This window comes from Clupea harengus, chromosome 21 (assembly GCF_900700415.2).
Source record: "Clupea harengus chromosome 21, Ch_v2.0.2, whole genome shotgun sequence".
Taxonomy (NCBI): Eukaryota; Metazoa; Chordata; class Actinopteri; order Clupeiformes; family Clupeidae; genus Clupea; species Clupea harengus.
Window position 1 is genome coordinate 7086633 of NC_045172.1, and position 15263 is coordinate 7101895.

At 42.0% G+C, this 15263-nt stretch overlaps 1 protein-coding gene and 2 long non-coding RNA genes across 3 annotated transcripts in view; 2 read left to right on the forward strand and 1 right to left on the reverse strand.

The window, feature by feature from the left end:
- Positions 1 to 15263, reverse strand: part of LOC116218173 — a 39595-nt gene that overhangs the window by 13299 nt on the left and 11033 nt on the right. The window lies entirely within an intron of this gene.
- Positions 1704 to 8117, forward strand: LOC105905985 (short transient receptor potential channel 7-like). The gene is made up of 11 exons (XM_012834073.3): positions 1704 to 2460; positions 4021 to 4203; positions 4376 to 4540; positions 4699 to 4915; positions 5083 to 5316; positions 5691 to 5955; positions 6076 to 6271; positions 6409 to 6630; positions 6755 to 6835; positions 7109 to 7184; positions 7479 to 8117. The coding sequence occupies exons 1-11, from the start codon at positions 1705 to 1707 to the stop codon at positions 7616 to 7618; spliced, it is 2535 nt and encodes an 844-aa protein (XP_012689527.1). The 5' UTR covers position 1704; the 3' UTR covers positions 7619 to 8117.
- Positions 9867 to 11727, forward strand: LOC116218171. The gene is made up of 3 exons (XR_004162711.2): positions 9867 to 10006; positions 10412 to 10519; positions 11604 to 11727. It is a non-coding gene; the product is annotated as an uncharacterized LOC116218171 (long non-coding RNA).

A 15263-nucleotide genomic window follows, 5' to 3' on the forward strand; every position in this document is an offset into this window, starting at 1 on the left:
CCCAGAGATCCCACAAGATCCCTAACAAGTCACTGAGAATTACACACCTGGACTCTATGAGTCAATATTGTCTTTGCACTCAGTATTATTCAGTAGCCTTATCATTCATTCTGTTCTAGGTTTCGCCTGGTTACAATGGTATATGGTCCCATGAACCTCATCAATTCTCACTTCATGGTACAGAGGGATTTGTGTGGAATTATTATTTTGATCCTCATGAGTGAGTGTGAGTGATTTTTATTGAGCTTCTGAGAGTCCAATTCAGATGAGGACCTTACGTGACCAGTGTCACTGAAAAAACAATGGACTAGACAAATGGATATTAAACACTACACTAGCATACTATTTCAAGGGTTTCTCATAACTCAACAATAAATGCATTGTCAGTATTACTCACCAGTGTAAGTGTTCATCCTAGGAGAAAAAAAGGTCTTGGTTGAGTTGCCTTTCAAAGGCCTTGTGTACTTCATACAGTTTGAAAGGTACATACTTACATATTTTTCCATGGATGAATTTCCATTCACAACACTGGCAGAAGGGAGGACAGTCACATTGCATGTGGGAATTGCTTAGTGCCTCTTGGTGGTGTCCCAATCAATATATTCTCCATTGTGTTCTGGTCGCCTGTATTTACTTGCACATAATTTAAGAGTGATGACATGCAACATTGACCTTTGTGTCACTGAAATCATCAATTGTAATAACATGATGTCGATGTGACATTCTTTGCAGTCAATGCTGGCTTTGATTCATTGGCTTTTTATCACAGATTTTTTTAAAACACTGTTTTTTAATTGGGTTCAGTACATAGGAGTTTCAAGCCATCAAAACCGCCCCTCTGACCTGCCTTAAGGTCAATGACCTTGAATAAGTGACCTGTAGAATGACCACTTTCAAAACCAGACTGCTTAGGGTCTAACAAATTATTCTGAGACAAGAAATCAGAAGCTTGCTTGAAGACAACCTTTTAAAGAATCTTTGACAAAAAGGGAAGAAGGATCTATCATTCTTTACATCAGATGGGTTAAGTGAAATTTTCTTAAGCAAAAGAGTAACCTGAGCATGTTCGAATGATGTAGGAAGATTTCCCGATCTGAGTGAAACATTGACTACATGCGTAAAAGCAGGTAAAACTGTAGGCAAGATATACTGTAGAAGGGTGGTTGGAATAGGGTCCAGAAGACATGCCGTAGGTCGACTCTGTTAAAGAAGCATAGAGACTTCTTCCTCATAGAGAGGGTAGAATGAGTTCAATGAGGTTAAACACATTTAGGAGGAACGGAGAACTGCGCACGTATGGCAGCAACATTTTCAGTAAAGAAAGTTGCAACGTCATCAATGGAGAGAGAGGTAACTGACTGTGGAGGTCGGTTAAGGAGATTCTTGAAAGTAGAAATAAGTCTCTACCGTATGTGGCATTCCCAGCCTTGTCTTGGTAGAATGCCTTTTTTAGCAGCTGTAACTGAGAAAGAAAAGGCAGATAACAGAGTCTGATAGTTACCACGATCATTGACATCTCTGGTTTTTATGTAATTTTTCATTTCATTTTTCGTACTTTACGAATCCTATCAATGAGCCAAGAATGATGAGGGTTTTGAACAAGGCGGTAATTTTTTTATTACTGTATTTTATGTTTGTTCTTTTATTTAAATTTATAATTCCCACAATAATTCTTGCAATGCTCTCCTCCGTAGACTGGAGGCCATGAACAGGAGGCACACCACCCTACGTGAGAAAGGGCGGCGGCAAGCTGTCCGCGGCCCAGCCTACATGTTTAGTGAGCGTGCCACCAGCCTGACGGTCGAGGAAGAGCGCTTTCTGGACGCCGCCGAGTACGGCAACATCCCTGTGGTACGCAAGATGCTCGAGGAGTCCAAGACGCTCAACGTGAATTGTGTGGATTACATGGGTCAGAACGCACTGCAGCTGGCCGTGGGCAACGAGCACCTGGAAGTGACCGAGCTGCTGCTGAAGAAGGAAGGGCTGGCACGCATTGGAGATGCCCTCCTGCTGGCGATCAGCAAAGGCTACGTGCGCATCGTGGAGGCCATCTTGGCTCACCCGGCCTTCAAGGGTGGCCTGCGGCTCACACTGAGCCCGCTGGAGCAGGAGCTGCGGGACGACGAGGACTTCTACGCCTACGACGAGGACGGCACGCGCTTCTCACAGGACGTGACGCCCGTTATTCTGGCGGCACACTGCCAGGAGTACGAGATCGTGCACACGCTGCTGCTGAAGGGGGCACGCATTGAGAAACCGCACAACTACTTCTGCAAGTGCGGTGAGTGCGCCGAAAAGCAGCGACGTGACTCCTTCAGCCACTCACGCTCCCGCATGAATGCCTACAAGGGCCTGGCCAGCGCCGCCTACCTGTCCCTCTCCAGTGAGGACCCCGTGCTCACCGCCCTGGAACTCAGCAACGAGCTCTCGCAGCTGGCCAACATTGAAACTGAGTTTAAGGTGAATTTAATGTGAGCAATGTGTGGAGTTGGTGAAAATGTGAAATTATAGAATATATGCCGATTTTGATATGTAGACAAGGAGGCTAAAACCCATGGATGCTAGTGTATGTCTCTAACATGTCTCTTAAGGTGTTGGGGAGTGAGGTTTACACACTGCACAGGACTGTACCCACTGGCTACTGTTACATTCACTCTCAATACAGGTTTGGGAAAGCCCCTTGAACCAGTCACTGTAGTATCATGATTTCACCCGTTTAGTGCGGTTTCTCCTATTCTTTGCCTCCACCTCTTCCTTTCTTCTTTCACAAAGTAAAATACCAAAGGCTGACAACGCCAGTGCCATTTGAAACGTCTTATCAGACATATTCTTGATTAGAAGTAGCTATGGTACCAAACCATCTGTGGTGAGCGAGAGTGCTGAGAAAATTATGAATTTTGAGTTAAATGAGTAAAATTACTAGTTGGAGTTGGAGACTAGCTGTAGTGTTAGCGGTGTGTTCAAGTGCAACTTTTTGGCCCAGCCACAGGCGACGTCAAGCTATGCAACAGTCGGCCTGATTGGTTTGGTGCGTCTCTGGCTTAAGGTGTTGGGGAGTGAGGTTTAGTATTTATCCATACAACATGTAGTGAAAGGACTACATAAGAGGGTCTTCTGTGGTTGTGATGCTTGTTTGTGGGTACATACATTCAAACAGAGAATTGAATCTGCTTATTTAGAATACACATCCTCTCCAAGCTGCTTTCTCTCTCTCTCTCTCTCTCTCTCTCTCTCTCTATCTCTCTCTTTCTCTCCTGCTCTTCTGCCTATAAGTGTGTGCCAACTCTGAAGAGCTCTCGTCTGTATGTCAGCCATTCACAAGGGAGGGCCAGAGTAGGATTTTCATATCCAGTCTGTTGACTCTGATTGTTTTAGTAAGCCATTAATTGAGAAAGGGTCCACAGAGAGCCCTCTTTAACTGCACTGCTGTTGAGCACCTGATTGATAATCATCCCACGTGCCTGCGATCAAGTCAGGGAATTAGAGACAACTCTCTGTGTTAAAACACCGTAGCGCAGATACGTGTGCATTATGAAACATAACGACATAAGACATTGTCCTGTTTGGGGATAATGAAGATGGATTTGGCTTTGTCTGTGTCTATTCCCTGACATCATTCATTTGGAAGTGTTAAAGGGTCAGGTGGGATCTCCTGTCATCTGCTCTGAAGTTTTTTTGAGAGTGTAGGCTTTGGGTGGAATGATGACAGCTATCATGTTACATCTATTCATCATTGTGAGGTGTGACCTATGGGGATTTCTTTCATTTCCAGTGCATTCACACGTGTGCTGCCCCCGTACTGTACACCTACAGATCAATTTACAAGTGATAATGTAAGATGACTGCTTGCAGACTACCTTGCAGTGTGGCCCCTGATTTTTTTTCTATTTTTTCTTTATTTTTTTCATTTCTCTTCATTTTCTCCAATGCATGACAGTTTTTCTATTTATCATTTCGTACATTACAGACGTAGATTACAACTAATATACTTTTTTTTTATGAATGATTTGTTTCCTTTAGAATGACTACAGGAAGCTCTCCATGCAGTGTAAGGACTTTGTGGTGGGAGTGCTGGACCGCTGCAGGGACACTGAGGAAGTGGAGGCTATTCTGAATGGAGACGTGGACCAGATCCCGCCCAGCGAACACCACCGGCCTTGCTTGAGCCGGGTCAAGCTCGCCATCAAGTACGAGGTCAAAAAGGTAAACCCAAACTCCCACAGCTGGGAATACAGAGTGTGCTGGACACAGTGCTGTTGTGCATGAATGTGTGTTCTTTGTACTAGATGACCCAAATGTTATCATGACTTTATTTCACAAGAGTTATGCGGTGACATTTTGCCTTGTCTGTCACCATGCTATTATTTGTGCCCAGTTTGTGGCCCATCCTAATTGCCAGCAGCAGCTCCTGACTCTCTGGTATGAGAACCTGCAGGGTCTCAGGCAGCAGTCCATAGGGGTGAAGTGCTGGACGGTACTGGGTGTGACTGTGGGGCTTCCTTTCCTCGCCATTGCGTACTGGATCATGCCCTGCAGTAAGGTAGCTGATACATTCACATCTGATACATACCTCATGATCTAAATACATTTCTGTACATTTCTATTTTGTGGAGAAAAAGAAAATTAACAACTTATTCTTATTAGGATACAATTTGTATGCTATTTTTAGTGTTGATCTGCGTTTTATGCTCTTATCAGATTGGCCAGATCCTTCGTAGCCCATTCATGAAGTTTGTGGCCCACGCAGTGTCATTCACCATTTTCCTCGGCCTGCTTGTGCTCAACGCATCAGACCGATTTGACGGGGTCAAAAACCTTCCCAATGAGACCATTACTGACCACCCTCGTCAAGTCTTCCGTGTCAAAACAACACAGTTCTCCTGGACAGAGATGCTTATCATGATGTGGGTTGTTGGTAAGTGAGTTCCCAGCTTCTGTGTAATGTGTAATGCCATTATGCCAGAATCTGTTATTCAGCACAACTAAAGCCCAAATAAGCACAATCAGGCAGGTTTTATTTTGCACTATAATAGCACAAATTTTCATTCAGTTATGCAAACCCCTCTTTTTTCTCTTGTTTAGGAATGATCTGGTCAGAGTGCAAGGAGATTTGGACTGATGGGCCACGGGAGTACATCTTGCACATGTGGAATGTACTGGACTTCGGCATGCTGTCCATTTTCGTAGCATCTTACACAGCAAGGCTTATGGCTTTCCTGAGGGCTTCCAAGGCACAGCTATATGTGGACCAATATGTGTTCAACACAGACTTAAACAACGCCTCCCTGCCAGAGGATGTGGCCTACTTCACCTATGGTGAGTACTCATCAGGGTCCAATAGTGCTATGATGGAATAAAACATGATGTATTATTATATTATTACAGTACAGTACAGTATAAGAAATGCAGTGCAAAAATACTGTGGTGTGTTTTATGTTGTTGTGTATTGTTGCTGTTTGATTTGATTGATTGATTGATTGTTGTTGTTGTTGTTGTAATGTTAGCACTGATATAGCTGAATATCTACGATCATTATATAATAAGCACATAATTCATGCAGTGAATAATAGTTCATGGGTGAAATACAGGACCATTGCAAAGACCAAAGTGAAAGACAGGAAAAATATAAAATTCTGCCCCCTTGTGGTTATAATGGGTTTTTCATGTCACTTTGCGTGTCTTGTTTTCAGCCAGGATCAAATGGCTTCCCTCTGATCCCCAGCTCATATCTGAGGGTCTTTACTCCATTGCTGTGGTTTTAAGCTTCTCAAGAATAGCCTACATTCTACCTGCAAATGAGAGCTTTGGACCACTGCAGATCTCCTTGGGCCGCACAGTGAAGGACATATTTAAGTTCATGGTAATATTCATCATGGTCTTCCTGGCCTTCATGATCGGCATGTTCAATCTGTATTCATACTATCTAGGAGCCAAGTATAACCCTGCTTTCACCACGTGAGTACTACATGTTTTCTATTCAATTTAAGAAGGAAGTTTGTCATATGACTGTAAGTTTAGCTTATCTGAGAAATATACAGTATATTTTCTGTTTTTAATGTGTGCTTTTGCTTACAGGGTAGAGGAGAGTTTCAAAACCCTTTTCTGGTCCATTTTTGGCTTGTCTGAGGTTATCTCTGTGGTTCTGAAATACGATCACAAGTTCATTGAGAACATCGGCTATATCCTCTATGGTGTCTACAACGTCACCATGGTTGTGGTTCTGCTCAACATGTTGATAGCAATGATCAACCACTCATACCAGGAAATTGAGGTTTGACCCTTATTTTGATATGATTGATTAATTGATATAGTTCACTATTTTACTATTAAACCTCTGTGTACATTTTCTTTTTCCCATAATTTGTATATGAGTCAAACACACAAACAAACCAACATTTATCATAACAGGAGGATGCAGATGTGGAATGGAAGTTTGCTCGTGCCAAGCTGTGGCTGTCTTACTTTGATGAGGGACGCACATTGCCACCGCCGTTTAACCTGGTTCCGAGTCCAAAGTCTTTCTACTACTTGGCTTTGCGTACCAGGGCTTGCCTTGTGAGACTATGCAAGTCCAGGGCATTTCACCATGAAAATCAGCTCGAAATGGGCAAGATCATCTCTGGCTCAAAGGTCTGATGTTTTATTTCAGGTCTACCTGAAAGTTTTTCCTCAGGTCATGATTTAGTTATGCCCTTCATGATTGATATGTTCCTTCTTTTTTCTCGTTTGTTATTTTATTTCTTCATGAATGAAGTTGAGTCGATTCAGAGCTCACTATCGGGCACAAGATGAGTTCACAATGCGAAACCCAATCAAACATCCAACACGCTATCAGGTACTTCCTCACAGATCAGGAACTTAATTGTGTTCTACTTATTTAAAAGTGAATATAAATGTATTAATCGTTATTTTATAATTATTAATAGATTTAGCAACAAACTTCATTGGACAGTATATGTCTTATCATGTTCATGCCTGTCTTAAATCAATTATATTTATGTGTATCCTATATAATGCTTTTAATTGTCTACTATTTCCTGAATTGGGCTATACATTCTGCTCTGCTCATATTTGGAGTGTCCTGTGTTGATTCTTTTGTAATTTTTAGAAACTGATGAAGCGGCTTATTAAGCGATATGTCCTGAAGGCTCAAGTCGACAGTGAAAATGACGAAGTCAACGAAGGTGAGGCCACCTGGTTTCATTCTCACAAAGTGTGTAATCTTTCTTCATCAGACAGTTGGCTGGTGTCCAAATCCCCCTGAGTCACAGTAATTGTGTGAGTCACCCCTGCAATGCTGCCTCTGTGGGTCCAGATGACAAAGGGAGATCCTGTTATTTGTGTCTGTATGTGTGTGTAAATGTGTGTGTCTGTACGTGTGTGTGTGTGTGTGTGTGTGTGTGTGTATGTGAGCGTGCACGCTTGAGGGGCAAGGGACTTTTCCTGAATCCATTTGTAATATGCTATTTGTCCTGCAGGTGAGCTGAAGGAGATTAAGCAGGACATCTCCAGTCTACGCTATGAGCTGCTAGAAGAGAAGTCACAGGCCACAGGAGAGCTGGCTGACCTGATCCAGCAGCTCAGTGACAAGCTCAGCAAAACCAACAAGAAACCATGAGAGAGAGAGAGAGAGAGAGAGAGAGAATCTACTGTTTCTATAAACAAAGCTCATTTCACAAAATACTTTTGATATGTTTTGATTAATTGACCAACGATTAATCACTATCATTCACTGTTGTTGCCACTGTGTTATTGGTGTTATGAACCAGCAGAGAAACATGAGGTAAGATGAATGTGAAGACGTGTTATAAACTTTTAAACTTCATAAACTTTTGCGTAAATGTAAAAACATGGAAAGAGTTCCACAAAACAATCCATTAGCTTGCAGTTATTGCTGGTACTATTTTATCCTCTAGATTTTGTATAGGTTCACACAGATTCAAGTTATTAATTGTTGTATTGGTTCAGTCAACCCTAATTAGGCTACTTATTATACTCATCATCATCATCATCATCATTGTTTATTCAGGGAGAATTGACTGAGCACAGGGCTCTTTTGCAGCAATGCCCTGATTGAGGCTACATAGTACAGAAGAACAATAAATAAACAAACCATAACAAAACAAAACAGACAAAATAAATAAAAAAACACATTAAACAACTCAGAAATTAAGTATAAAAAAATTAAAATAAAAAAAACACAACATAAAGTAAAAAAATTAAATCAGATAATCATTTAAAACAACAGCATTGAGGCACATCCTTATTATCTAAAAGGCTCTTAAATTGGTTGACAGACAAATACTTGGTTAATTTCAACTCCACTTGAATAGTGTTCCATTTATGGGAAGCAAATAACTTAAAAGCTATTTTACCTATATTAGTTTTTGTAAGGGGGATTTCAAGGGAGATGAGGCTCTGTGACCGTGTATTATGACAGATAGATTTTAATTTTAAAAGTGACATGAGATAATTAGGCAGTTTTCCCACTAAGGCTTTATAAACAAATAAAAGACAGTGTTTTTCCCTCCTGTCTGCTAGAGGGGACCAACCAACATTCTTGTATAAGTTACAGTGGTGGGTCCTGAAAGCGTCTCCTGTAACAAAGCGAATAGCACTATGGTAAACAGAGTCCAGGAGTTTTAAGGTAGAGGGTGCAGCATACATGTAAACAATGTCACCATAGTCAAGAACTGACAAAATTGTTGATTGCACTATTTCCATTCGGTTTTCAAAAGTAAAACAAGATCTTATTCTATAAAGAGCACCCAGTTTAATATTTAACCTTCTTAGCTAGGTCAAGAACATGTGATTTAAATGACAGCCTATCATCTAGCCAGATACCTAGGTATTTATAGCAAGGAACTTGGTCAATATTAGTCCCAGAACGGGTGCATATCCTATGGGTGGGGGGACATTATTTCTACCATTGGAGAAAATCATGAATTAGTCTTAGAATATATATATATATATATATATACTCAAATATTGATATAAGTTGTTTGTGAATGGAGATATATATATAGAGTTATTATTATGTATTATTTACACATTTGGAGTCCTGTTACTAATATAATATATACCTTTAAAATATATGATGTATAACTGTCTATTAAATACTGAGTGATTAACATGAGTGTCCTGTGTTTGGTTCACTGTCTCTGCATTTATGTATTATGAAGAATTCAGTAATGAGGAGTGGTAGATAATAAGACTCAGGATTTCAGCACAAGACGTACAGAATGTTTTCAGTAACATTTTCATCAACAGTAAACATTGCTGGGCAAGATCCTAGTGAGAAAGTGAGCAAAATGTCTTCCCAATTGGTGCCCTTCAAGCGATCAATGACTTTTGACCCCCAAAAAAAAAAAAAGTAAGAAAGATGAAGGTCTCTGTCTCTGCCAGTTCCCCTCTGCCTGTGCACAGTGAGGGTCTGCCATGTCCTCCTCTCACTTGGGACATCAGCCTACCTAACCTTTCTTTCACAGTGCTCAACTAAATGCACCAGGAGAGACACTAGAAAGTCTAAGGCATTCTCCAAGAAGAAAATATCTACTTCTTTGTCTTAGTTTTAAAGCCTGAGTGGTATGTTTCAAAGTGTCATATTAACCAATATGAATGGGGTCAATATGTAACATAGATGGTTAATTGTTTCCTATTTCTTCAACATAGGGTCGGTTTGGTTATACAAAAAGCTGAAACTGCCGTATTTGTGAGGTCCTTGTCGCCGACCTTTGCTAAAAAACGAACTACATATTCCAGGATGCACTTCGTGAATATTCATTCGTAGTCCCGCCTACTCTGTCTTTGCCATCCAATGAAAAAGTGGTATATCCATTTCTGGGAAGTGATCTAAACCGGAATACTAACTTCACCCCACGTGAGCTAAACCGTACCACGCGCAGCAAGCCCGAACCGGCTCGGTAGGCAACGTCAGAGAATAGCAGGCAGGTACAAACAACAGAAGTGGTATTGGAGACGCAGTAAAGCAACTACCAAGGAGTCAGTAAGTGGTACATTTAATGGAGACATACTGACTTCCAAAGACATTTCATTACGAACACACGAAGCAAACTGTTAGTGAATTAGGTGGACTTTAGGGCCTGGGAAGGTTATTGTAATCGATCAAGCAGGGCTCTGTAGTTATTTCCAATCCAACCGCTGTAGAAGGGCCTTCTCGCAGTTAGCTTGCAAGATTTCAAGACAGTTTGTGTCCGATTATTATTGAACCAGGTTATTACATCATCATAAGGCGTGTACATAGGCGGTGTAAGGTTTAGTAACTATGTGACTTCGAATCGTACTCTTTTTGGCTATTGGCTCTCAGTTTCTCATGTATCTAGTTAGCGTGCCCGGTTTTTCTGCCTGCTATCCAGGTTGCTAGCTAACATAGCTAGCCATTCTGTTTTAGGTCCTGAAACGATTCAAGAAAGATGGCGGACGACCCCACCGCAGCAGACAGAAACGTGGAGATCTGGAAGATTAAGAAGTTGATCAAAAGTCTTGAAGCTGCCAGAGGGTAAGTGTCCTAAACCTTAGGATGGGTGGAGTAGTTGTGAAAGTGGATGGCTGCATGCTGTGATGTTGAACTGTGGTGGGTAACAGTAACAGCTGCTTAGCCTACACGTTACCTCAGGGGCGAAACCATATAAGTTGTAACTGTTAATACGCTGATTGAAGTAGATTTTAAGTTGTTAGCTAAGCCTGACTTGATGGCCGATGTCAAAGTATTGTTGTAATGTTAGCACCTTTCATATCTGCGGACCATGGTAATATCCGAACACCTGATACCATCCCAACATTTCAGCGGCTAGCTAACATTAGCTTGTGGCTAGTTTAACTTAACTGCTTCGCGCTTGACTTAGAAGAGTACTGCATGGCACAAGAAAGCTCGGAAACATTACCTTGCTCACTAGAATGAAGGTCGGACTTTGCTAACTCAGCCTTTGTAAGGTTTAGCACACCTTATGAACGTTGGTGAAACTGTTGACATGCCTTTCAGACCAACAAATATAACACCGGTGTTTAGCTAGCTAGATACACTGGCACGACGTCTACACTACACAAGAACCCCCAGAATACCGTTAGTGTTAGCTCACTACCCGTTTATTATCAAATAAATGGTGTACCATGCCAGTGGAGTATGATTTGTAATATGTCGCTTGTTTCTGTTGCTACCATGGTAGTCTGTCTCTTACCTACATCAGTCTATTTTCACTTGGTTCATGCTCAGTGGAGCAGGTTAGAATGTTTTCATGTTATTGATGTACAGTACACCTCAGGTACATTTTGACAGCAAAATGCAAACACCAACAGCAAAATGTTTGAATTCCGATATCAACGTACTGAGGGACTGCTCTCCTTGTGTGTTGTGTTGGATACAGGGATTATGTCTAAAGTGTAACTGGGAGTTATTGCTAGGTATCATCTTTGACACAATACTGTTCGGCACATCAATTTGCTCGTGCATTTGCCCCTTTGTAGAAAGTCACACCTGTTCAGTAGTCATCTGTTTTATTAAATCCACTTTGCTTTCTGAGTGTGCTGTGTGAATAAAGTTGTTCTCTTAACTGAATTGAGATATTGTTTATGCATCTTTATAGGAATGGCACGAGTATGATCTCTCTCATCATTCCTCCGAAGGACCAGATTTCTCGAGTGGCCAAGATGTTGGCTGATGAATTTGGCACAGCCTCCAATATCAAAAGCAGAGTCAACCGGCTCTCTCTGTGCTCGGAGCCATCACGTCTGTACAACAGAGACTCAAGCTCTACAACAAAGGTGAGTTTTTCTGTGTTTGTGAATGTGTGGGTGTGCATGTATTTATGCTTATATCCACATTTGCTTCTGTTGGCTCCCTTTATTGGTTGTGTGTGAAAGACTGCGTTTCATTTGTGGAACAAAGGATGACCTGTAGTGCTAATTCTAGCTGTATATACAGGCACAGATGTACAAATGATCCGTCTGTTCTGTAAAACTTCCAATAAATGTTGGGGTGTTTTATTTGCTTAATCACTTAATACACAGCCTTTATTTGAGAACCTGATAAAGATAAAGACCTCTGATCAGGGCTCCAGATGGACAATGAAATGGTTGCCAGTGTGCCTAAATTTGTAATTTTCCCAGTGAGTCTTCGCCACCTAGTCGCCAGTGCCAACTATCCCCAGTTCCTTCTGCCTGTTGATACACTAACGTCATGATGTGACAGGGTTCAGCATTACCGCAGGTCCAATTGTGCGAAACTGAAAAAAGAAAGAAAAAGAATCGCAAGAACTCAAACTCAATTGACTTGCCTGGTCGAAAGGCATGTGCACTTATGGTGCAGTGCCAGAAAACGTTATATGGATATTAGCATTTGTTTTCAGCTAGCATCATTGTTTATGAAATATTTCAGTGGTAATCAGCCTACTAAAGCTAAACTGCAGCACGTCACCCATATTCTCCATCTCTCCATCGAAAGAAGTGAACGCATATGTAGGCTACTATTTCTCCGGCCACCAGAAGTTTGACAGAGGCCTGAAAACACAATGTGACTCAAAATTCTGTCGAACACATGCTAAGGTATGCTACAGTGAGCTAATCTAGTTAACCAGACCTAGACAACTTTTCTAGGTTTTCAAAAATGATCAGGCTTGCAACAACTTATTAAAAGCTCATTGGCAACTAGGCTACTGTAGTGTAGATTCTCACACCATCCACACCACATGCATAGTTTGTAAACAAGGCATATTACTCAAATTATAGGGACGTTTTGGACTCATGGCACCAAACTCATGTTCGTTTACTATGAGTTGTTAATATAATACTTTTTTTTATTTAGTTGTGTTGATAAGTTGAGCTGAAAGGTATTTGTTGATAACATCTGAAGGAAAACCTTGTTTTGTCTTGAGCTGACATATGATTTATTTTAAAAGACTATGTTGAGAAATTGGTGTCAATAAGGAATTTTCATTTATTTGATCATCTTTCAGTAATATTGTTGCCACTAAAATACCTTTATATGTCATAATTAGGTAATATTGTCCATCACCAGTGAAGGGGTGCCTTTATAGGTTGCCAGTTCAGTGCAGAGTGTTGTTGGCAGGCAAAGGGAAGCACAGACCAAACTATACTAAGTGTGTGATATATTTTACTTTACTTCACACTTGAGATGTAAATTATTAAAACTTTGATTTGGTTTTGGTTTAGGAGCCAATGGATTCTATTTTTCATTGCGTGTGTCTTGAGCCCTGAACCTGCATTTATTTCACATGAAGCACCAATGCTATGCCAAGTCACAGCTGTATTGAGCTATATTGCCAGCAACAGAATACAAACCTATGCATTAGCTAGCTCGCTAATTACTCGCCATTCACCTATCTGCCAACTATTTAAGTAGACATGAAGATAGTTGTAACGCATTGGTGTAAGTATAGAGGAAACGAAGTTCACACCAGCTTTTAGCATAAATATGCATAATAGAGACTATTTATCTTTACACACTCGTAGTGTCGTAGTGACTGCTTTTCTGGTAAGTTGCTTCTGTCAGTGTTTCCTCCCGTCTAGCTCCTGATGTTAACCATGTTAGGTTTCTGTTGGTTAGAACACTCTCTACTCACCTCTGGGATTCAGCCTGTGGGTGGTTTTAAGCGCTGAACATTGCCAAGCAGCATTTCTCTGTTTTTCACAGTTTTCGGATGAACTGCATTAGCTGTCCTCACCCTCTCCCAATTGCTAACTTAGCCACGCTTGCAAGTAGCAATGGTAAGAGACGTGCCTAGCCCTTGTGGTTTTTATTTTCTCTCTCTCCTCCATCTGCAACATTGCATCGCTCTAGACCATGTCACAAATACTGGCCATGTCCTAATTCCTGTGGTTTTGCAATTAATCACAGGGACTTGTAACGCAGCATGTTTAAACTGCCTGGGTCTTGAACATGCTAAGGTGGTGTTGGCTAACCCATCAGCATGCCAGCATTGCCTTAGTATGGAGGACAACGCGTCATGCTCCTTAAAGGAAAATGCCCCATAGGGTTACTACCATTTGACAAGCTTTTGGCTGATATTCCACGTTCTATTAATGAAGAACGTGATTAATGAAGAATTTGACTGGCCCGTGCTACTTCCTCCTAGCCAGGTAGTTGTAGAGGGTGGAGATCCTCCCTTGGGTGAGGGGGAAGCTTCCTCGACTCCCCTCTCCCCATCATGACGATGACTCCATCTTCCTCTTAGCCCTCATGAGGACATGCTGCGAGACATGGAGGAGACATGGCCTCATCCTCTGCTCTCCAGATAGCCAGCAAACCGCAGGCGGGTCCATTTTTTGGAAACCAAGAGGGAACAGCCACCGTCACAAAAAGCTGCAGCTGCTTCAGGCCCATGGTGCCAAAACCCCTGGTCCAGACAGCCCTTAGAGCTCCTGCTGTTACCAACATCCCTCCACCGCCTGGTCACTCTCAGACAATGGGTGTTTGCCAGAGATGAGTTCTCCACTACCCCCTCTCAGTTTTCTCGCACATAAAAACCTTCAAAAGGAGCTCGCCAATCACTCATGCGATGTCCGAAGCACAAACTATGCCCCTTCTACATCTGGTTTCAAGCCTCATAAGCCCAGCTAACCCAATGCAAGGTCTCAATGCAACAACCTTTCCCCTTGTCCCCCCCTGCCAGTTTATGCTCTAAATATAAGCCCAGATACTCTGGACACAGTGGCCAGCTCTTGCTGCCTTTGGCCACTAGAGTGCTATTGCATCGCAAAACAAATCAGGCCAACAGCTTCGTCTCTGGCATTCGTGTACAACCACTCTGGGTATCGGAAACTATACGCAGAGGTTCCAAACGACTCACGTTGTTCGGCTGGGCTTCATTGTAAATATCCAAAAGAGGGTGTTTGCCCTGAGAACGTAATGCGTTTTGTAGGAGCAGACATTAAAAATCCTGTCCTACAGCGCTTCCCTGACAGTCCAGACCTTCATTTCCTGTCTCCCGCTCTCTTCAGAAATGGACACAAAGTTTGTTTCCGTGCCTGTCTTCGCTTCCTCTGCTTCATGGCCTCTACGATTGCTGTGATTCCCCTCGGCATGCTGCACATGAGTGATTTTCAGAGATGGGTACTTACACTCCCCTCTGTGTCCCTCATGCAATGATCACCCTGCAAGATGAGTCTGGATTAAGCAGACCTGTGTGTCTGGCCTGTGCAACTGGCAGACTACTGATTTTCCCCACTGAGGGTGTCCTCATGGGCAAGGTAGTGACAACGGACGCATCACTGAGAGGTTGGGGAGC

Excerpts from the sequence above, each read along its gene's own strand:
- LOC105905985 (XM_012834073.3), top strand. The coding sequence starts at position 1,705 with ATGAACAGGAGGCACACCACCCTACGTGAGAAAGGGCGGCGGCAAGCT. Across the intron at positions 2,461-4,020 it reads ACATTGAAACTGAGTTTAAG|AATGACTACAGGAAGCTCTC; the intron begins GTGAATTTAATG and ends TGTTTCCTTTAG. Across the intron at positions 6,836-7,108 it reads AACATCCAACACGCTATCAG|AAACTGATGAAGCGGCTTAT; the intron begins GTACTTCCTCAC and ends TGTAATTTTTAG.